Source organism: Cydia strobilella, chromosome 19 (assembly GCF_947568885.1).
Source record: "Cydia strobilella chromosome 19, ilCydStro3.1, whole genome shotgun sequence".
Taxonomy (NCBI): Eukaryota; Metazoa; Arthropoda; class Insecta; order Lepidoptera; family Tortricidae; genus Cydia; species Cydia strobilella.
In genome coordinates, this window is record NC_086059.1 from 10,696,731 (window position 1) to 10,721,144 (window position 24,414).

Below are 24,414 nucleotides of genomic sequence, written 5' to 3' on the forward strand. Positions count from 1 at the left end.
ACACCACCTCATCGAAATGCATGAATTGTGCGCTTATGTGGACGTCGTTAGGGATCAAAGGGTTAACCCCTTGAGTTCCACGGGCGCGTAAGATAACAAGGCTCTTACCTGACAATCGGTGGAGCTTATGGTCATCATATCTTTGCAATTAGGTTTACGAAGAGTTGATATAATATAACCGATGGCGTAGGGGAGGGGGACAACAATAAACTCACCGCACGGCGAGGAAGGCCTGCACGCACAGCTCGCAGAACCAGCGGAACGGCGGCGCCTCCATCTTGCCGCCCATCACCATCACCATCTCGTCCGTCAGCTTGATGTCGGGCTCGAAACCCAAGTTGCCGCCCGGCGATGATTCAAACATGAACCCGAAATCTGACAACAAAATCATTATGTCATCAAGACGTCAAAATATTACCCGTGAACATTTATACTAAAATAGATGCATATACGAAAGAAGAGACCAATCCTTCAAATTAGTCCAGGCTGGGATTGAACCAGCGTCTTCTGCATTAGCGGCAGACGCTTTAACCACCCGGATCACGGCGGTTAGTTAGATTGTACCACCAAGATGTATATCTAATAACGGTTTACTTGTAGATAGAAAGTGTTCATTTCTCTGAGTCTAAAAAGATCTGCGTGGGTGTTAAACTTATTGTTCCTAGTTTAGACCTCAACCGATATAATAAAATAATAATTAACATCAGTCAACATAACATCATCATTTACATCATTGTTAATGTAATTAAATTTCATTTTATGTTGACCACTGAGTACGTAATTAAAATTAGACAAAAATGCAGTGTTTATCACCGTGTACTTTACTGACCTATATGTATGATATGTCCGTCTGTATCCAGCATGATGTTGCCGTTGTGACGATCCTTGATCTGCAGGAGGAAGCCGATAACGCTGTACGCCGCCATTGACGTCACGAAACACCTCCTAGCCGCCTAAACACAAACAGATACAAGGTAGGTTTTAAATTTGGACTCTATTTCAATGACGTGAAGGTTCTATAATAAGTACAGACCATTCGTCAAATAATAGCTTCCAGTCATCTAACCATCTCCTAATTGAGAGATCTATAAAAGGAGGCCCCTATTTATTGGTGCGAAGTATAATGGTAAATAAATTTAATCCTACAACGCGCAACTTGGATGAATCTTGGTCAGAATCTGCCCCCTTTAAGTGCCCCCTGCCTTTATATAAGTGTTCAAAGTCATATAATTTGCGTGATCACGAGCTTGCTGATCCAACGCGCAAGTTCCATATAGAGTAACTAGCTATTGCCCGCGATTCGTCTGCGTGGAGTTAGTGATTTGGGTAGCTTATTTTTTATCCAATCTGCTTTTTATCGATTCCCCATACAAACTTTCAACCCCCTTTTCACCCCCTTAAAGGATTCCTTTCTAAAAAACTATCCTATACCCAGGACTTAAACTATCTCTGCACTAAATTTCAACTAAATCGGTTCAGTGGTTTAAGCGTGAAGAGGTAACAGACAGACAGACAGACACACTTTCGCATTTATAATCATCATCATCATCATCATGTCAGCCGATAGACGTCCACTGCTGGACATAGGCCTCCCCCAAGGCTCGCCACTCCGACCGATCCTGTGCCGCTCGCAACCACCGAATTCCCGCGACCTTCACCAGGTCGTCGCTCCACCTCGTTGGAGGCCTACCGGCAGTTCGTCTTCCGGTACGCGGACGCCACTCCAGAACCTTCCGGCCCCACCGGCCATCAGTTCTGCGAGCAATGTGCCCCGCCCACTGCCACTTAAGGTTTGCAATTCTGCGAGCTATGTCGGTGACCATTTATAATATTAGTATGGATATGACTTACCTGAAACTCTCTAGTGGTCTCGTCGCCATACTTCTTAATGAAGTACTCGTACATCCCGATGTCCGTCTGCCTACCAAGTTGATCTCTTGACTTTGCGTTAGGCACGCACTCTATCACACCACACTGAAAATACAATGGCCTTATCATTTTTAATCGGGATTTGTCGTGATCTTAAGTAAGTAAGGGCCAGTGTTGTCTTAAATAAATAAATTGAATTGAAATTAAATGTATGTTCCCTGATTTATTTGTTTATCGAATTCAATTTATTTATTTATCGAATTCGATTTATTTATTTATCGAAGTCGTCTTGACTGATCAGAAAAAATAAATATATTTTGTATGAAAGTTGATCACTTTCAGTCAGGATCTGATGATGGGAATAGAGAAACCGAGGGAACTCTTCAAACATGAACCCAAATAGCGACTTGGGTTTATGCAGTGTTAGTGTTACCGTCACCAGCAATAATATAACGAGGGCCGCAAAAATATCTGACAGGATCTTATTTACTTAAACAAAAGAAATGCAACTCTTCCAATAAAATATGGTTTAATTTAAAAATTTCAATCAGGCAACAAGGCCCATATTAAAAATACCTTACAGACTAACATATACCGGGTGTTTCCTGTAACAGGAGCAATAAATTAAACTGGAGGTTGTACGCCTCAAACTGACCAACATTTGTTCAGCAACTTTTTAAAATTATGAAATTTTTAGATTATACCTTTTTCATACTAATTAAATATTATTTTCAATGTACGCTACCATCTGTGTGTTTGACGTTGCTTGTCACCCTTTAAACATATTGCATTTTGCAATACATTGCGTCTTAGAATAAACTTTAAAGTGTAATAAAAATCAAAACACAAGTAATTTTTAAAAGTTGCGGAACTAATGTTGGTCAGTTTGAGGAGTACAGCCTACAGCTTCATTTATTGCTCTTGTTACATGAAACACACGGTACCTATATGCATTTTATAAACTTTAAAATGAAACACTATTTAGGCGACAAAACGGCGTGGCTCCGTTGAATTGTCTGGTCGTCTGGTCGTTTAAACTTCATCGAACTGAAGAAATACCTACCTATAGAGGTAGGACCTTGGGCCTTAGAGTATAACATATTATTGTAGGTGAGTGTAGTACTAATGAAGACCATATAATGGCATACATGAATAACTGTAACTTACCCCTGGCGCCGTGGCCACCACCTTGTACGGGAACAGATACAGGTCGAGCCCGACTTGTTGGAACACGTTCTTGAACAGGGAGATCACTTGCAGCGCTAACATGTCCTGTCTGACGTCATCGCCCACTTTGAAAATGGCCGCCTGCCACGTTTCCGCCACCATGGAGGTGAAGCGGTCTTTGCCATCCTCCTGTATCAGAAATAGAAAAGTAATCAATGCGAGACACATATTTTTCACATCACCTATTCGGAAATGGGCTTTTTCTTCCCTGCTACGAGGGATCAAAGTGATACTTTTCTTTTCTATGTATAAAAAACTAGCCCCCTACTAATATTAGACATGCGAAAGTAACTCTGTCCATCTGTATGTTACATCCATTTTATATCGCTAAATTTTAATTGATTTAGATGAAACTTGGTATGACTCCCGCAAAAGGACACAGGATTTTATCATAAATCATAATCGGCTATTCTACATTTTTTTAAATATATTTATAAATGTTCGTTTAGATTCAATAATACTTTTACTTTTATTTACTGGTACTTTTATTTCTTGAAAATTATATGCAAAGAAAAAATGTTTAAAATAAATGCTCGCGCAAGAAAAGGCAGCCGCCATTCCTGTGACGTCATAATAGCAGTGCAGTAACAGAGAAACGTCAAATGTGCAGTGCAAACTTTTCGCCATTGTTACAAATTAAACACTTGTCTTGTTTCTGCTATAGTGTCGTCACGCAAGAGAAAAAATGGTGGCCTTTATTAAGACTAATAAAACTAGGATTTTAATTTTGAAATTAAAAATTAACGTCATGATTTACGTCAAAGTCATAACAAAATATGAAAATAGTATTAAATTCGTATTTCTTAAGTTTAAAACTATAAACAACATAATTTCATAATTTAATGTTGATAGATGAAACTCCCTATCGCACGCAGACGTCGTCATGTGCAAATACTGCAAATGCTATTTAGTTCTAAACAGTGTTGGCCGAACGTTAATTGCAATTAACCATTAACCAGTACAAATTGAACCGTAAACCGTAACGGACGTTTACAGTTTACGGTTCAATTTGTACTGGTTAATGGTTAATTGCATTAACGTTTCGGCCAACACTGGTTCTAAATAACTTACAGCAGGCGGGTCCTCGCCGGCCGCGACGGCCATGGCGACCGCCTCCATCTCGGCGATACCGTACTTTCGGACACGGAACCGTGCGAGGTAAGGCGCCTTTGCAGCGCTCTGCATCGGAGTACCTAAAAACAATTCGCATTGAAAACCATATAAATATTTCGTTATGTCGAATCATGCTTCAGTTTAGACCGATCATCGACGTTAATAAATTTAATTTGACGACCGGTCTGGCCTAGTAGGTAGTGACCCTGCCTGTGAAGCCGATGGTCCTGGGTTCGAATCCCAGTACGGGCATTTATTTGTGTGATGAAGACAAATATTGGTTACTGAGTAATGGGTGTTTCTGTTTCCTATGTATATTAGTATGTATTTATGTATATCGTCGCATAGCACCCATAGTACAAGCTTTGCTTAGTTTGGAGCTTGGTTGATCTGTGTAAGATGTCCCCTGATATGTATTTATTTTATTTAATTTATGCAATGGGCATTAAAAATATAAATATAAAAAAAATCTACAATGATTACTTCAATTTTACCTTAACATATGGTATCGAGTTTTGGGGTACGGATGTGGAACTCTCTTATTTAATGTTTGACACATTATTGGCGTGTAAAACTTTAAATTAGGCAAATAATGTTTAAATTTAATTTTACTATTAATAATATTAGCTTTATCAGCAAACTTACCGCTCTTATAGTCGATGTCTAAGACCATCGAGTCTGGATTGGACGGCAAGTAACATCCCGGTTGGACCTGCACAAAACACATTCATCAATATACACGAAAATAATACTGCATCTTTTCTTAATCAATTTGATTGCCCTAAAGGAGACCAGCAAACTACTGTTCGCGAAAAGAAAGCGTAGGCTTATCCGTGGCCCTCGGTTACCATTTATATTCGCTCGTTATTACTATTTACTTGGGGTCGGCACAATGTTCTCCACACCTCTCTGTCGCCCGTCATTTCATTCGCTCCCTCCTTTTTTATATCATCTCTCAAATAATCCATCTACCTTAACGTTTTAATTTCTACCGTTAGTTAAACTAGTTAACAGTCTTATTATTATTCACAACGACAAAACTTTAAAACTTATTTTACGCGATTAAGTCCCGTCGTTGTGAATAATAATAAAATCGTGAAAGTTTAAATCAGTGTTTAGTTAACAGTCTATATCTATAATCTAGTCTAGTCTATAGAGTTTAATATACAATAAAATGACATACCTTAATATTCTTCAAGGCCTCAAGGCATGCCCGCTTTCTCTCGGCCCCCTTCGGGTATTGTCGGATGATATTCGTGATCTGCCTTTATCGTTATTTGGGCGCCCAAAGTAGGTAAGGTTGAGTCTACTACGTTGTCCAACTTTAGATGTTATACGACAGAGATAAGGTCGAAAATAAATTTAACAAATACCTTAATATTCTTCAAGGCCTCGAGGCACGCCCGCTTTCTCTCTGCCCCCTTCGGGTACGGTCGGATGATTCCGGAGATATTCGTGATCTGCCCGAAGAAGTCGAATTCTCGTTCGTAGAACGCTTTAGCTGGCCCTGAGAGTGTGTCCACTATGTTCTTTGTCAACGCTTCCAGTGTGTCGTAGAGGACAGCTGTATCGAAAAACAATAAGAGTAGGTATAGTCGGACGGTTTTAAAATGTCGGAATCCACTTAAAGGATTACCTACCGATGAATGGCATTGTTGTCTTTTGTTAAGCCCAACCGCTAATTGGCTGTGCAAAATGGAATGCAATAACAACAAAAGATTCCATTCAGATAACAACCTTATTACTTGGAGAATAGAGTTAAAATTGCAATAGCAGGTACTCGATATAGAACCTTTTGGAAATTAAACATGAAAATACCACCAGGTGTGGAATTTTGTTAAAGTCAGGTATAGTTAACGCTATCTCTACTGAGCTCGTTCACTTACCTGTACTAATAATGGCATTCTGTTAAACAAAAGCCATTATTTCTTTTGTGTGAGCGCGTGGCCTTTGTGCCTGAGGCTCACACACAATTGGCCACGCGCGCAGGCACAAAGGCCACGCGCTCACACAAAAGAAATAATGGCTTTTGTTTAACAGAATGCCATTGTTAGTACAGGTAAGTGAACGAGCTCAGTAGAGATAGCGTTAACTATACAGGATGCTATACGTTGTCTGAGTTAACTATATCGTTGTCTGAGTGCCCATAACACAAGGCTCCTTGGGCTTACCGTGGGACTTAGTCAATCTGTGTAAGAATGTCCTATAATATTTATTATTTATTTATTTATTTATGCTATATAATATCGAGTACCTGCTATTGCAATTTTAACTCTATTCTTCAAGCGATAAGGTTGTTATCTGTATGGAATCTTTTGTTGTTATTGCATTCCATTTTGCACAGCCAATTAGCGGTTGGGCTTAACAAAAGACAACAATGCCATTCATCGGTAGGTAATCCTTTAAGTGGATTCCGACATTTTAAAACCGTCCGACTATAAGCAATATATGACAACAATTAAACCCTTTGGGGCATTCCAAGTGTCGGGTAAGTAACGCATTTTTGTTTACATTATACTCGTAGTTTAATATTAACATTCGTATGTTTCGATGGCGCGTTGTATAAAATGGGGCGGGGAGTATTTAGCAGATGGCGCCAGCATAGCCTGCCCTGTCAATACCTAGAATTGTGTAAAATTTTTGTTTTTTTAATGGAATTTTATGCCATGGATGCCAGCCCTTTAAGCCAAACCTCATAGAAAAAGGGGCAAGCTATGATGGCGCCAACTATGCAAACCTTTGACAGTTGCCAACCCCATTGGTGTGACGTTGAAAGGGCTAGAGACGCTCAATATACAACTTTAGTAGCAACTGAATAATGAACACTGAAAAGTATCAGTAATGGACACCTATTTTGTAGGATTTTTTTATAAACGAATAATCCTTACGATCTTTGTTATGCATTTCTTCGTCGGTGTACATGTTAGTATGCATGTTCCATATGAGCTGGTGCGCGACCACCTGCGACTTGCGCGCGAGGGACTTGATCAGCTCGGACACGTAGCCCATCTGAAATGATCAATGTTCAATCGGGGACATTCCCTGTGAACCACCTTAAGGGCAAAAATCGTTTAAACGTCTTGCAGGCGGTAAGGCGATAGCATAAACGTAATGACCAATAGCATGGGACTTAAAAATGTAGGTGTTGAAAAAAACGGTTAGCTCAGATAAAGTTTATTGCCGTCCATTGTCTTTGTGACAGCCGGCATTTGCAAACTAAGATAAAGAATCCAGAATGTAACCTCATTGGTTATCTTTATGGGGAGGCGAAGCTTAGCCTAAACAACAACTAATAAACTGTCCTTACTACCTATTGTTTGTCTCATTTCCTGTTTTTATTACCTTTTTAATATTAAGATAAAGAATCCTAAGGGCCGGTTGCACCAAACCGTCTGTCACCGTTTTACCGTTAATTAAATTTTATTGTATGGAAAGTTTCATATATAGTTCTCTGTTGCTTGACGTTAATCAGTCTGTTAATTGTGGTTGGTGCAACTGGCCCTAAATGCAACGTAATTGGTTATCTCTGTGGGAGGTTCACCGCCAATGTCCTCGATAATATGTTATTTGGTTGTATCTTTAGACATATTTGAAATAAACGAAAGATGGAAAAATGTCTCTGCTGAGATTAGAACTCGCGGCGCTAAGTTTCTGTGGGTCAGTAATGTCAGTATGTAGAGTGACTATTTTCTCAAGGCACCGGTGGGTAGTCCTGGCCGTGATAGGTCTACATTTTGTGCACCCTGAGCACCGTGAAGCTGTGCTGGGAGGCATCGGCATGTAACATGTCTGGACACGTACCGTGTCGTGTCGCAGCGCCTGCACCAGTTGAGGGATGTACAACAGCACGGCGGAGGACGGGTAGGACGTGAGGGCGGACACGGCGGCCTGCGCGGACAGCGGGTGCGGCGGGTACTGCCGGCTGAAGTACGCGAGCGCCTCCACGGGGGTCACGCGCGCCCATGTCACCATGTGGACTAGCTGTCGAATATAACAAACAACAATTACAATCCAGTGAAAGGACTTCCGGTTCGAACGCCATCTTGATAGTAGCCTCTTGATTAATTCCTTTGTTTTTTGCTCATTAAAATTGTTTAAAGTGTAATATAAATAGCTTTATTATACAGTAATATAATTTGGTAGTGTGCAGTGAATGGAGAATTAATCTCAAAGCGTGTTTAACCACCATTTTGGAGTCAACGGCCGGTAGTCCACGTGCTTCTCGTAAAATCCAGCTATCGGTTTTACGAGACAACAACAACAATAACTACCGAACAACGTCGTGCTCTAACAGCATTTGGTATTTCTACCTCTAACCGTGTCTGGCTAGAGCCCTAGAGGCCCATAATTTTATTTACCGTACACTGGCTGAAGAAAATCAAGAAATATTAATTCGATCCCACGTGGATCCCACTTTGACGTTGGCGAAATCATCGACAGTATCGATGGAGCCATACTACTTAAAGATTGATTGATCCAGTGAAACTCACGTAATTTTAACATAATTAATGTCTACGGGTCTAATTAGAATTTACCTTTTTCCCGACGTTTCAGCTATAAACTAAACCTAGCTGTTAAAATAAAAAAGGTAAAATAATGAAATGTAATCGCGTTAGACCCGTTCATGACACTAATTATGTGTACAGTCGCCATCAGATATATCGGAGCGGCCAACGTGCTCACAAATATCTGAACACGCCTCTACGAGGGCTATCGTTTTTTTGCTCACCAGTTGGCGCCTCTGTTGATGGTGGTCCAAAAGACTAAAGAACAGCTGTCAGTCATTGAAGTGACAAGTGACATTTGACATTTCGAACTATGGAAAAGACCACCATCTACACTAGCGCCCCTAGCGGAGAATTCATACGCGTTAGCCCTCATTCAATTCGAACGTCTTAAAAAAATCTAATAGGTAGCAATTTTTGTTTGGATGCGATAATGGTACGGAATCTCAAATTTTTGCACCTACAACCCTATATTTTTAAGCGCGGATAAAATCTAACTTAGAATCAATGTAAGATGTTACTATATTGAGTAATCCATACTAATATTATAAATGCGAAAGTCTGTCTGTCTGTGTGTTACCTCTTCGCGCTTAAACCGCTGAACCGATTTAGTTGAAATTTGGCATAAAGATAGTTTGAATCCCAGGGAACGACATAGGGTAGTTTTTATTCCAGAAATCACCCTTTAGGAGGTTGATATTTGTATGGGAAAACGATAAGTACTGAACCGATTTACATCAAATTTGGTATGGAGAGAATAAGCTACCCAAATTACTAATTCCACGCAGACGAAGGCTCGGGCAAAAGCTAGTAATTAGATAACCCCTAAAAACACCAATACTTACCTCATGCGCGTCGTTGAGTAGAGTTTCCGTTGTGACTAGATATTTGAGGGCTTGGGGGATGTGGCAAACAGCGGTCGGCTGGGCCTGCACTTTGCGTCGCATTTCAGCGATTATACCCTCGTTATTGAACCTAAAATAAATAAATAAATAAAACTGTGTACACGAAACATCAAGCGGCTTCCTCGCACAACGTATCAGCATTGCGATACAGCGACAAAACCAGGCCTCCTTCACTCGCTCAAGGCCACGCGCTATATGCCTACCGCTCAGCGTATCGTCGACGATACAACCGACAGAGGGCCGCCGAACGCCCGCCTGAGCGCTCGCACCGCACGTTTCCCGAGCCTACGCTTCGAAATGCCGAAACCACGTAATTATTGTGCAGTAGATGGGTGTAAAAGTCAAAAAACAAAAGAAAATTTGTCGTTTTTTTTCATTTCCGAGAGACGAAGAAAGGTGAGTAGTATTTTAAATCTATCTTTATGAATTTTGTCAACATTTATTTCTTTGAACATAAGTAGGTAAATCGTAAATTAAGGAGTTTTTTGAGTCAGGTATTATAAGTGTTGTTTTTAAATATTTGATTGACTAATAAAAATATGGTTGATTCGCAACATTCGTTTTATTACAATAATAACATAAGTAACAGTACAACCCTAGCGCATTCTTACGATGACGCGTTGGCACGTGACTCGCACGGCGAGTAAGGCAGTCTCGACTTTTTGCGCGCGTACTTATGGTACATTTCTTCTCGTCCTGAGCAGCAGGTATTATTATTAAGATTTTGTAGGCTATTATAGCGTAGGTATTTTCGCTTTTGAATGGGAATGATGTATCTGTTACGTAGTAACTATTTATTAATCTGTGACAAAACGCCGCCAGCATCCTTGGTGCAAGCGCTCATGCAAAGCTAATATTAGATCGCAATATAAATATAATATGGTACTTCCGAGAGCTAGCACTTTAATATATAAAAAAAGCACATTCATATCCGCTATTAATGTCTTTAATCATCTGCCTAATGAAATAAAAAGCCTCGAAGGAAATACCTTTAAAAGATGCTTAAAAAACTTTTTAATAGACAAAGTCTTCTATAACCTAAAAGAATTTTATAACTCTGTAAACCTAAATGTATATTAAAATTTAGTTTAAGATTACTTAGTTTAAGATAAAATAAATTGTATGCCCGAAAAGGGTAAAACTGTTGATACCCATAAAAAAATGTACCTAGCTATACTTCTTGTACCTACACAGTTTGAACAATAAATGTTTCTGATTTCTGATTTCTGATTTCTGACAATGCCTCAAGGGCCTATTTTAGATTTAAGCTAGTTATTGATTTAGTTTAGTATTTGTATTGTAATACCTCTGTATATTTAATTATATAAATAAACATCAAGTACGCAGTTTACAACACCGAAATCTATTCCGTCAGATTTAAAACATATTTTTTTTTTATATATGAGGTCACAGAATAAGTAACCGGTTTTGTGTCATGTTTTTCGGTTAATAGGTTTTGAATTTTGGCCGGTTTTTGCATTCCCTAGTCCGCTCCGCGTCCGACACGGACCCTTACCTCTCCGGCAGGAACACGGCCAGCGTGGGGCTGATGTCCCATGCCAGCTTGGCGTAGTCGCGCCACGTGCGCTCGGTGTTCGGCTTGGAGCGCCACGTGGCGATGTTGTCCTCGCCGGGGATGGCCTGCTCCGGACGCCCGTGCGGGTTGTGCCACGTCACTAGGAACTCTATTTCTACAGCCTGTTGAATCAAAATTAAACACTTGAAATAATGAATTTACTTGTATTATACATTCGCGCTACATGTCGTTAGAATACTCGTAACTGCGCTGGCTACCTACAGGACAGGCTCTGCCTAGTGTAGGAACCATGTATAAATTACTCCTGATTTATATTATTCGAGTACCTGCTTATGTTTTATGATTATTATGTTTGATCAACATCATATATGTACTGAAATAAAGATTTACTTTACTTTACATATAGATACTATAATATGGTAAGATTTTAGAAAACTAAACTGTGGAATGAACTGTCGCCTGCGGTATTTCCGGACTGATACGACCTTCAAACCTTCAAGAAAAGAGCGTACTCCCATCTTAAAGACCGGCAACGCACTTACAACCCCTCTGGTGTTGCGGGGGTCCATGGGCGGCGGTAATCGCTTACCATCAGGTGATCCATCTGCTCGTTTGCCTCCTATATCATACATAATAAAAAAAAACAGTATAAATTAGGATCAGACACACGCCCCGTACAAACAGCAACACTCGGTGGACCTTATTATAAAAGGCGTAAGGTCCACCGATGGAAAGTTAAGAGTGTGGGCGATAGTACTTACAGCCTTGTTTTTTTTTTTGGTAGGTATTATTATTTTGACATGCTTAAATATAAATGTCACGATAAGTTCCAGAATATTTTTTCTCTTCCTAACGTAATCCTTCACGAATGTGTCTTGTGACTTGGCCGGTTTCACGCTTCTATCGACCGACTGACATCAGGGGGGTGTCACTGCGCAGTTTAGGTATATTTGGCGCACCGCCCGGGAAGGTGTATGGCAGTGGGCTGCCGCTCGGCTCGCACGATAGTCGTGTCACGTGGCGCTCGCGCAAAATTGAAAATACGCAATGGCTTCGAAACCTAAATCGCGATCTAATCTGTAATCTGTATAAAAGATAATGTTCTGTTTACGGATGTCGGAAGAACAAGGAAGCAGAACAAACATATTTTTTATATTCCGGACTATATTGACCGACATATTTTCAAAGGAATAAGTACTTCTGTGGCATACCTACTTCCGTGAGAATCAGACATACTATCTCCGGCTAAAAATTTTATGTTTACAGAATCAACGTTTGTAATTCCTACATAAAATAATAAATCAGTAGGTATAGGTACAAAAACTTGTCAAGTGACAACCCCGTGCCGACACTCGCAGCTCGGTCATAAAACTGCGGCGCGCAAAGAAGATCCACGGTTCGTGCGCGGTTATAAGTTTCAATTTTGCTTGCAGGCGGCGAGTGTAGGTATAATTTTATACCTAAATCTGGCTTTTGTGAAGGAGTGAATTTTCTGTACGGTAGTACTATTAGTTATTCTGTGCTGACATGATAAAGTTCATAGATAACTTTGTCCCAACTCACCATAAGCTCCAGAATAAATTTCCTCTTCCTAACTCAATCCTTCACGAATGTGTCTTGTGACTTGGCCGGTTTCACGCTTCTATCGACCGACTGACATGATAAAGTTCAGAGATAACTTTGTCCCAACTCACCATAAGCTCCAGAATAAGGTTCCTCTTCCTAACGTAATCCTTCACGAATGTGTCTTGCGACTTTGCCGGCGGCTTGACACTTCTGTTCGACCGCTTGCCGGCGATGCTGCCGGCTCCGCTGCTGAGCGTGGTTGTTGACATCGGGACCTGGGATATTGGTCTTTATACTAAATCACATTTTTAGGTAATCGGGTCTATCGCGAATTTATTTTGTTACCTTTATTTGTTGGTAAACAAAGGTAACAAAATAAATTCGCGATAGACCCGATTATAAATGTGATTAAATATGTGTTCAAAGCGCGGTTTTAAATGTTGTATATTGTACTTTATTTTATTCGGGTTTGAATCCATTTTGCAATGGAGTGCAAAGTTATACTTGACGCGGCGAATGATGATCCCAATGATAGTTCATTTTTGTATGGAGTAACTGTCAATGTCAAATGTTTTAGGCGTTTTTGGTACCAACACTAAGGGCCTGACACTCTTTGATAGAGAAAGATAGACTTATTGCGATTCCTATAAGAGGAAAGAGAAAATAGTGCCATGCTTTGTCTTTATCACCGACCGGGCATTTTTTCATGGTCGGGTTATGCCATTATAGCAAGGAGGCGATGGCGAAATACCGAAATTTATAAAAGTGAGAGAGAAAAAGGATTACGCAGCTATACATGAAACTGTCAATGCATGAATATGTCTTTCTCTTACCCCTGGTCGCTCGGTTTCACGGAATATCATTGGCCTCGTCAGGAATAGGACGGTTTATTCTTAAGGGTGAGTGAAATAATTAATTGGATAACCAATAATAATGCCAAGATAAAAACAAAATAAATAGAAAACAAATAGTGTTACTCGGTTAGACAAAACTTAGAATTCAGCATTTAAATAATAAATTGATTAATTAACAAAAGACGTGAAAGTAACACGAACCCAAGGTGAGTATCATAAATATCCGAGGATAGCTTAGCATAGCTTCATTTCACTAGAAAGTGGAACTTTCACCAGGTTACAAGCAGAAAATGCTACAAGATGTGTGATATGTTGTTACTTAAGAGTTAAAATGCTGGTATGAAGCAATTTTAAATATAAAGGATTTGCCACACTGGATGCGTTCTGCGGACAGCGGTCAAGTCAAACCCGCATTATGTATGAACAACATTGACAGCAACCTTTGAAGTTGATGTTTGACCTGACCGCTGCCCGCAGAACGCATACAGTGTGGCAAATCCTTAAATGACATTTATCAATTACCAGATGTTATAAAACTTGTTTGTATAGCGTAATTTCTGTCAAAATGTTTATGGGATTAGCATACTTATTAGAAGTTTTAATTTTAGCAGAGCTTATTTTCATCTTGCTTACCTCAAGCTTACAAATGACAGATGTATACCCATCGACTTTACCGCAATAATTACCAGTATAAAGCCTATATTATAAGAATCTATATCACAGAAATAAATATACCATAGAAGACGCAAATGCATCTACTTCGCGCGTCCGAAACCCGACCAAGCGTCGAGGTTGACCGTCGCTCTTTACAGTCCACGCGCGTCAGTTGTTGCAGCCGGACGTCCGTGAAAACTTAAAAAATGCTTCGTTGCATGATAATTAACTGCAACAGCCCAAAAATTGCGAGCACCCAAAGGCAAGAACATATTTCCTACCACAAATAAGTAATTTTAAAATTATATTATGCGTAAATTTTGTATGAAAAAGTCGGCACGCTTGGTTTCAATACAAATCGTGGTATTTGCGTCATCTAGCGTATATATTAAATCTGTGATCTGTATTTTGTTCGAGTTAAGGTAGAAAATAGGGAAGTAAATTACCTATACTTAATGTATCTGGCATGAAACACAAATACATAATGCTTACATGAAAATACGACATATTTAAATACATATAAAGCATCAGTGAATATGCCTTATAACAAGCCTGGTCAATACGCAAATCGAATATAACTCACCGTTAAGTAGTTCATACTGGCTGTCGTTTGACTCTATAGTCAATTATAAAAAAAAGAAACAGTTTAGAAATGAAAACTAACACTATACAATAGGGATGTTTCCTGTTTACAATAAATTGTTTCACACCATGAACGAAATAAAGCACTAGCTAATTATTTATATTTAATAAAACGTATAGAAGTGATAGAATTAAAAAAGTAGGTGTCTTTACCGTGACGTCACTTGTGTAGTTTTCATATAAATACCATATAGTGACTAATCGATTTGACAGTTTGCAAAAAGAAACTGATTTAACTAGTAGGATAGTACCCTATTGCTCTATATTTGGCTTAGAAGTTGATTGCGAACTTAATGGAAAATAAAATCAAAGGTGCTCGAATAATTCATTTTTTTTATAGTTAAGTTACTAGTCGTGTATGTGAAGATTTTATAAGAATGGTCTTATCAGACTTATTAGTAATTTTGACAGAGTTTGTGTCTTAAGTAACACTAAAAACTCCGTGTAATTTAGAAACCCAATAAACAGAGGTTGGCGGGGTCGAGTTATTTACCTTATAATATGACGTAAGGCATGTCAAAATAAATATATATACATTCCCAAAGTTCCAAAAATATGTGTACGCTCTTACACCTTAGCCTTAGAGAATAAAGTCGTGTTCACATATTTTTGAGCCATTTGTCTGGATCGATATTTTTGCCTTCGACTGTACAATTAATTCAGTCGATCGACCACATACCGCAATGTAACGAAAATCGCATGCAATTTCTTGAACCGTAAATGGGCCTTTTGAGAACGCGACATATATTATATAATAGTTCTGATCGAACTATTTCATCAATATGTACCTTAACACGGGGCATTAAGAGTTAGTTTACCGTGTTGATCCAGCCGGTGGTCTGCCGGTTGCCGATGTCGCTGCTGTTGACCGACGAGCGCGCGTCAGTAGGGGAGTTCGAAGTGTAGATACTTTGTTGACTGCTGGGGCCCAACTGGTCTTCACCTGAAACAATGTCAAGTATGTATAATTGTGACGTTTTCAACTAAAAGGTACTGTGTCGATAAGGTTGATTCCAAATTGTAGCTTTATGGAAATAGCGTCTTATTGACAGCCGACAATAAGTACCCTTTTGGTTGAAAATGGCACAATTATTTACCAATTAAGGAATTACACGCGTACATGAACTATATTTACAAGAAACACGAGAGGGCGCAATTGTTTATTGGCGTGATGTGACAAAGCCAAGTTTAACCTATCGAGACCCGGACAAATATGGCAACATACAATATGGCGACATATAATAGGGTACATATAGCTGGCTCCCCAGGGAGTCGACGGGTCTCGAAAGGCAGGTCTCAATATGGCATTTCATTACTAGTGAAATCAGTATATCTCTGTTTTGACATTTTGCTGGGACGTCAGTTAGCCACGACCACGACCAGTGAAACCTGTGTCGAAACGTCGGTAAATAAAGGTAACAAAATAAATTCGCGATAGACCCGTTTCTAAATATGATTTAATATGTGTTCAAACCGCGAAAGTTTTAAATGTTATAGTCAAATTAGTATCTTTTTACGAACTGTCAAAACGATTTTACTACTATGTAATTTATATGAAACACTAGCATGTGACGTCACAATCAAATTACCTACTTTATATAGTTTTATACGGGTTTTAAAATAGAAATTGTGTCTAAACATAACTGCTGTTAAACAGTTCCGCGAATGCGGATGCGGTTGCGGATATTCGCAACATCCCTGATATACACGCTCTCTGAGTATATTCCAAGCTAGAAGGCTGGGTAACATTACCCATAACAAAAGAGAAACACTCACCAATATCACTGGTTTTCAAATATTTCTTATCGGAGTGCATCAGCTGCCAGAACTTAATGAGGGATATGATGTCCTCTCTCAAAGCACAGGACGTTTTGCTCGGAGCTTGCAAGCCGCGACAGAAGTAATCCAAGCAAACACTATAAACACGCTCTCTGAGAATATTTCGGGCGAGAGAGCGGGGTAGGATGTCGCCTTGTAGGAGAGATAGGCCGCAGGATAATAATCTGTAAAGAACAGGTGTTTAGAGTTAGTTTCCTTTCTATCCTTTTATTTAGATACTAGCGTACCCGTATCACACATATGCATCAGCATTGCACCATTTGCACCTGTGCGGAGCCGGGGCGGGTCGCTAGTAGTAGACTGTAACCGTCCGTTACGGTTTACGGTTCAATTTGTACTGGTTAATGGTTAATTGCAATTAACGTTCGGCCAACACTGATTATACATATAAACCTTCCTCTTGAATCGCTCTATCTATTAAAAAAATTGACTCAGTGAAGCAATAGTCTTACTAATTATTTTCTAGTTTAATTATTTTACTATCCCAGTGGCGGGCCTCATTCTTAAAGGTCAGATGAAACTGTCACGTAAAGATTACTCCTTCCTTTTTTTCGCAAAAAAGACAAGACATTATAGAACAAGATAGCGAAGTTTAAATTGCGACTTTAAGACTGAGCGATAAGATTCAAAATACAACTTACTTGAACCTGACACCAACGGCTTCCACGTGTCTGTTTATGTTGTCACGGACATCTCCAACAGCCAATGGTAAAGACCTGAAAAGTGTATTATAATTTTATTTTTTAGAAACAAACATATTATAAACAGAAATAATTTTTACTTAAGGCGGTTCCCTGAGCCAGAAGGCGAAAAATCTCCTTATATGACCATGTTTACCTAAGAGGCGTTGATATTCGTAGACGTGGAAAAAATATATGTAGTTCTTGACTATATTATCTTAAACAACATAGCTTCCGATACACGAAATATGACACTTCGCTCGATACAATTAATTCCCAAAGTCTCCTCTAACTCGGACTTTTAATCCTACTTTACTCGGTTATTTATTATGTGATACTATAAACAAAAAAAGAAGAAAAAACAATCTTAACATAAATAGTGATTTCATAGGTTTAGAATTTCGATATTGTAAGGTAACGTTTTTAAAATAAATAAAAACCGACAAAATTCGATCAAAATTGACACTTGGCGCGTATGTTCTTTCCCGTTCTTTCTTGCGAAATGTGACAAAGACAGCGGCAAACCGATGGAACGGCCTTAAACAATTATTATGTACGTTAAATCTCGATACAAAAAATCGGCCAAGTGCGAGTCGGACTCGCGCACGAAGGGTTCCGTACCATTACGCAAAAAACGGCAAAAAATCACATTTGTTGAATGGGAGCCCCACTTAAATATTTATTTTATTCTTTTATATCTGTGAAAATTTCAACTGTCTAGCTATCACGGTTTATGAAATACAGCCTGGTAGCAGACAGACGGACAGTGGAGTCTTAGTAATAGTGCCGTTTTCACCCTTTGGGTACGGAACCCTAAAAAAGGGATTACTCTTATGAACAGATGTGCACGTTGCGGAGTTTCCAAGAACTTTGGAAAACTTTACAAGACATAAAGGAAGTTTTCAAAATATCCGAGAACTTACTGGAAGCTTACCGCCACTTGCACATTATTGAGCGTAAGATGAGACGGCTCTAAACGTAGCAAATTTTAGGACCTATGTCCTTGAGTAGCTAACCACACTTCTGCTGAGAACTGAACTAACCTATGGAGCATGCTGGCAAGCATCTCGACCTTCTCGTGACTATTGTACTTGGCGGTTTCTGCCAGCTCGCAGAAGTAGCGCACCCACACTGCGTGCGGCGCCACGAACGGTGGTCGAGGTTCTAGTTTGGACCCTGAAAAACACAAAAATAATAGAAAATGACATTTCGCACAATAAGCTTATTTTTTTTTGTTTAATAAATCCTCTCTCTCTCATCTTTACAGTTTCCCAATGCGATATGATGATGGACAGCTCCGGCCGGGCCGTGGTCAGCCACTGCCAGCACTCTACTGTCTTCGGTAAACGTCAGTAGTCTATAGTATAGAACATAGTATGAGCATTTTGAGCAAAATAGACTTTCCTTAAGAGACCCGCGCGCCTCAAATAATAAAAATTACATAGGCACTGTAATAAAACGTTTGTAATTGCAACCAACTACATAATATTGAATGGATCTCTTTGTATAAAGTACTGTGTCTTTTTCTTTAAGAAACAAATAAATCTATCTGTTTACTCCCTACACATGAATTTAATATAATAATATGAATAATAATATTCGTATGCACCCTTAACAGGTATAAAGTATAATTAATTTCATTGAATAAAATGGAAATTTTATCAAATGTATTTGCTGTTTATTTAGTTTATGTCCTGTTTTTCTGTAACTAATAAAAGGCCGACTAATCGGCCATTTTGGCCGACTAATCGCCGACTACAAATGTGGCCGTATAGTCGGCTTTCCCGACTAGTCGGTACATCCCTAGAACATACCCTCGTAAGCGGCTAGCGGGCTGGTCTCGTCAGTTTGCGGTGAGAAGAGCCCCATGCGGCGGTCGACGGTGCACTGCCACGCGGCGAACATCTCCTGCAGCAGCCGCAGCTCCAGCTCCGGCCGGGCCGTGGTCAGCCACTGCCAGCACTCCACGGCGGAGGTCACGGCGTCTTCGGTGAATATGTCCACTTGGGACCATGCTGCAATACACACAAACACGATAATAAGTCTCGGTCAAATATGTTTGATACACATTTATTGCCGTATTGCGTTACGAGGAGATTATAAAAGGAGAGCTTCGCTCAGGCCATAGAGTAACTTATACTAGAGCGGTACTGTCATAGTAAATTTTGTAACCCCAGTAAATTCACTGCCATCTGTCGACACACTTTAAAACTAAAAATAAATATTTATAAAAATACGATAAAATGTATTTAAATATGGATAAATGATTTTTTTATTTGCATTAATTATTTTTATATGATTTTGACCCATGTTCTTTCACTGGTATGCGTTAAAATTATAAATAACAAACGAAACAGTCAACGCCCTCTATACGAGTGTAGGCCAAAACTAGTGGCGCCATCTGATCGAGAATCAAATTTTCGTGATTTTCGAGGCACGTTTTTTCCTTAGACTGTATCCATCTATTACGGAGTTATATCTATTTTTGCTCAGGCTCAAGGAAAATTTGCAATCGAATTTGAATCAATGGTATTAGAAAATAGTTGAATTTGTTTTGTTTTAAAATCTAACGAAACAAAACAAAAGCAACGCTGTTCCATTTTATTAACATTTATATTTAATTGGAGGTAATTTTTCCTAGTATTAGGACATTGAAACCCAAGAGATTTTATAGTAAGTTTTAATTAAGAAACTATAGAATTAACTCACCCACTGAATGTAATAGTGCGCGAGACGTCCCATCTTGCGTGGCATGATGTCGCGCATGTACTAGCAGCGCTGTAGCACGCCACAATGACGCACGGTGCGCTGTCTCGCTCTCGCTGGTACAGGCGTCCTTCAGTGCGGTGTGGAGGCGAGCGCCCACGCGCCATAAGGCAGCTTCGCCGCCGCCTTCCGCTGCCACGGCTCCGGCCACCTACAAACAAAAATATTTGTGTTACAAAAAGTAAGGTGCTCCTTTTTTAGGGTTCCGTACCCAAACGGTAAAAACGGGACCCTATTACTAAGACTCCGCCGTCCGTCTGTCTGTCACCAGGCTGTATCTCATGAACCGTAATAGCTAGTTACCGTAACAGTTGAAATTTTCACTAATGATGTATTTATGTTGCCGCTATAACAGCAAATACTGAAAAGTACGGAACCCTCGGTGCGCGACTCCGACTCGCACTTGTTTTATTTTAAACGTGCAAGATGCGGGATGAACTGAAATTGAAGTGTTTCCTTTTGCAATATGACTAGACATCGGCGGCTCGTGGCATTTAGGTAGCAGTTAGGTAGTACGTTTCTGACAGACTAGTGATGTAACCGATCAACGGGTCAATCGGGTAAGTTCGAATAAGTTACAAGTCCAACAAAGGAAACCAATTAGAAAAATTTATTTTCAATCATTATACGACCGTTTTGGTACGCAGAGGTCAAAGATATCATATAACATATTGTAAAATGTGTCCACAGCGATGTCGACATCGCCAGCACTGAGAACTTTCTGCCAACTTGTTTCGGACACTAATTTATACATTAGCTCAAAATTACTCTTTGTAAAGTTCCAGTCCCGAAACATTTCCACATTGCTAGGATCTAGACGCTCTGCAGTCGGTCGATGTGCACAGCTACCGGGCACCGAAATTTCCAATGGAGGATGGTACGTATCAGATCTCGGGACCAACCCCTCGCCCGCCATCTTTGAGACCGTAGCACTAGTGATGCGCTCCGACACCAACACGACCTCTAGCTTACTTCCATGTCACTTCATTTATCTCATTCAAACCGCAAACAGATAAGAGATAACCATAATAACCAAGGACACTCTGGGAAGTATACACCGGGTTCAAGTTCAAGTTATATAATAATTAATATTTGTTCTAAATTATTACAAGTTATCCTACGTCTTCTATCTGTGAAAATCCATATCTGTGAAATTAAAGTATAATTTATTCGGTAATATTGATGTCAGAAACGTTTCTTGTCAATTATGTAATTTTCAAAAGTTGAAATATGTCACAGTTAAGGTAATATGTGAGATGTCTCATCACTAATTATGACAAGGTTATTCGAAAATGCTTAAAGATCAGGCGACGCTAAGTGACAAAGGTTTGAATGTTGCATATTTTATTCGACAGTGAATAGTGATTCTAAATTTATAGCGCAGTTGACTAATGCGTACCGAAGAGAAACGTATAAACGACACGGTCGCCATGTAAGAATATTATATTTATAAACAGCGGCATGTAAAGATATACATAATTCACCGGCGTAACGGCTTCTATGTGACACTACAGCGAGCAACGCAGCTGAATCCTGCGTAACACAGGAGGGACGCGTCTCTTGAGCGGCACGGGATAGAGGGGCCGATGGGCGCTAGAGATGAGATCCGTCACGCCTAGTAACACTCCGGTCACTGGGGCTAGTCCTACGTGGTGCCAATGAAGGCACGGTCGCCATGTAAAGATGTACTTACTTCACCGGCATATCGACTCCTATGTGACACTACAGCGAGCAATGCCGCTGAATCCTGCGTAACACAGGAGGGACACTTCTCTAGAGCGGCACGGGATAGAGGGGCCGATGGGCGCTAGAGATGAGACCCGCCACGCCTAGTAACACTCCGGTCGCTAGGGCTAGTCCTACGTGGTGCCAATGAAGGCACGGTCGCCATGTAAAGATGTACTTACTTCACCGGCATATCGACTCCTCTGTGACACTACAGCGAGCAATGCAGCTGAATCCTGCGTAACACAGGAGGGACGCTTCTCTAGAGCGGCACGGGATAGAGGGGCCGATGGGCGCTAGAGATGAGACCCGCCACGCCTAGTAACACTCCGGTCGCTAGGGCTAGTCCTACGTGGTGCCAATGAAGGCACGGTCGCCATGTAAAGATGTACTTACTTCACCGGCATATCGACTCCTCTGTGACACTACAGCGAGCAATGCCGCTGAATCCTGCGTAACACAGGAGGGACGCTTCTCTAGAGCGGCACGGGATAGAGGGGCCGATGGGCGCTAGAGATGAGACCCGCCACGCCTAGTAACACTCCGGTCGCTAGGGCTAGTCCTACGTGGTGCCAATGAAGGCACGGTCGCCATGTAAAGATGTACTTACTTCACCGGCATATCGACTCCTCTGTGACACTACAGCGAGCAATGCCGCTGAATCCTGCGTAACACAGGAGGGACGCTTCTCTAGAGCGGCACGGGATAGAGGGGCCGATGGGCGCTAGAGATGAGACCCGCCACGCCTAGGGCTAGTCCTACGTGGTGCCAATGAAGGCACGGTCGCCATGTAAAGATGTACTTACTTCACCGGCATATCGACTCCTCTGTGACACTACAGCGAGCAATGCCGCTGAATCCTGCGTAACACAGGAGGGACGCTTCTCTAGAGCGGCTCGGGATAGAGGGGCCGATGCGCGGTTGAGTCCCGCCGCACCTAAGAGTGCCCCAGTCGCGAGTGCCAGCCCTACGTGGTGCCACAGTGTTGAGTTCGGGACCTGGAATAACGGTACATTAATATAGTGAGCGGGAATTCGTAGCGAGATTATTTAATAAACAGCTAAGCGTGAACTCTGCCGTCCTAGATAAGCTTATAAACTTGAGTTTTTCGAGGAACGTAAATGTGTAACTTTTCAAACTATAGCCCTAAAATGAGTTAAGGTTAGTGAAGAGTTTAGTTTATAAACAAAGAAAGAACTCAAGTGATTAAGTCACGTGATGGTTTTCTAGTATAAGGTAGTAGTTGCTTACTGAAATACAAATCAATTTTCAGCAGTTACACATTCAACTGCATTGTACTAAAAACCGTTCAATAAGGGTAGACCCATAATATCGGAATCAACCGGCAATTTACCTGATTCAGGTACTCCTGAAGATGCGAGCGTGTGGACTGCGGCGCCCATTTCATGGCCTCCTGAACTATTCCGTGACAGCGATCAGCGAAATCTTTTACTATTCCCTGTAAGTGAAGCATTTGTTTAGTGTCGTACTGCAAGCGGACAGGTATTAGGGCTGTATACCCCTCAAAAACATCGAGCTCAAAAACAGCTGCTAGGTATTCAGCAGCTGTTTTTGAGCTCGATTGCCTGTATCAGGAACGCCACAGGTAGCAAGAAAAAAATGTAGATTGCCGAAACACTCACCTGGTTAACTATAGTCTACTGTTTTTTTATTCCGTAGACTAAAATGGCTGACAGTTCATGTGTTGCTAGTTTTTTACGTCTTATAAATAGTGATGCGCTACAACCGGTACTTACCAAAAATAAACTATTGGGAGGTACTTATATTTGTTGATGAAGACGAGAGAAAACGCACTGAATACACTGATCACTATACGAGTAAAGTAACGAATGTCGAATACGTAAACCAAAAATACCAAAATGGCGTTGCGTCAGGTCGGCGATATGTCAATGTCATTTTTTTAATGTTTGAGTAGATTAGTTGTACCTTACCTACTTTCCCAGATATCCTGCAGCTGCAGAGTTGGGATCAGTCTGTCCTGATTAGTGTCTAACTCCAAGCTGAAGTACTTGCAGGATGTCCAACATAGACCAGAGGACCTGGAGAAAATGGCAAGAGACAAAGTTATACTAGTACGACCTGTGGACTCACCTCTCTACCTTCCAAGGTATCCTGAAGCTGCAGAGTGAAGTCAGTGCCGGGCACTTTGAGCAGCGGCGTCTCCTCATTGGGGTCTAACTCTAAGCTGTAGCTTAGGACTTGCAGGATATCCAACATGGACCAGAGGACCTGGACAAAGATATTGAATAAACAGCTGCACAATTTTGAGCGGTTTTTTTAAAGGACTCTTGGGGAATATTCCTAAGGAAAACCACTACACGTTCTCAAAATACGTCGTAAAATTTTATTTTAGTATTAATAAGAATCAATCGGACCATTAACTAAGAATTTCAAAATGGCGGCCACTTTTCGCAGAGTTTCAGATACTGATTTAAAACGCAACTGGCCGATTCCCCATACATCGTAGACCTGCAAGGAACGTAAACTTGGCTGTTGATTACTGGCAAGACT

The 24,414-nt window shown here is 40.5% G+C and overlaps 1 protein-coding gene across 1 annotated transcript in view; it reads right to left on the reverse strand.

Annotated features, from left to right (window-relative positions):
* LOC134750258 (phosphatidylinositol 4-kinase alpha) overlaps positions 1-24,414 on the reverse strand; it is a 54,758-nt gene that overhangs the window by 3,497 nt on the left and 26,847 nt on the right. The window contains exons 17-37 of the mRNA XM_063685415.1: positions 23,995-24,132; positions 23,237-23,341; positions 22,689-22,880; positions 20,101-20,308; positions 19,206-19,406; positions 18,435-18,567; positions 17,353-17,427; positions 16,649-16,875; positions 15,691-15,815; positions 12,851-12,997; positions 11,136-11,317; positions 9,560-9,689; positions 8,011-8,190; positions 7,098-7,218; positions 5,583-5,773; positions 4,855-4,921; positions 4,168-4,289; positions 3,037-3,225; positions 1,852-1,974; positions 830-953; positions 216-375 (exon numbers count right to left, since the gene is read on the reverse strand). Coding sequence (XP_063541485.1) covers positions 216-375; positions 830-953; positions 1,852-1,974; positions 3,037-3,225; positions 4,168-4,289; positions 4,855-4,921; positions 5,583-5,773; positions 7,098-7,218; positions 8,011-8,190; positions 9,560-9,689; positions 11,136-11,317; positions 12,851-12,997; positions 15,691-15,815; positions 16,649-16,875; positions 17,353-17,427; positions 18,435-18,567; positions 19,206-19,406; positions 20,101-20,308; positions 22,689-22,880; positions 23,237-23,341; positions 23,995-24,132 — 3,140 coding nt within the window. The remainder of the gene's footprint in view (positions 1-215; positions 376-829; positions 954-1,851; positions 1,975-3,036; positions 3,226-4,167; positions 4,290-4,854; positions 4,922-5,582; positions 5,774-7,097; positions 7,219-8,010; positions 8,191-9,559; positions 9,690-11,135; positions 11,318-12,850; positions 12,998-15,690; positions 15,816-16,648; positions 16,876-17,352; positions 17,428-18,434; positions 18,568-19,205; positions 19,407-20,100; positions 20,309-22,688; positions 22,881-23,236; positions 23,342-23,994; positions 24,133-24,414) is intronic.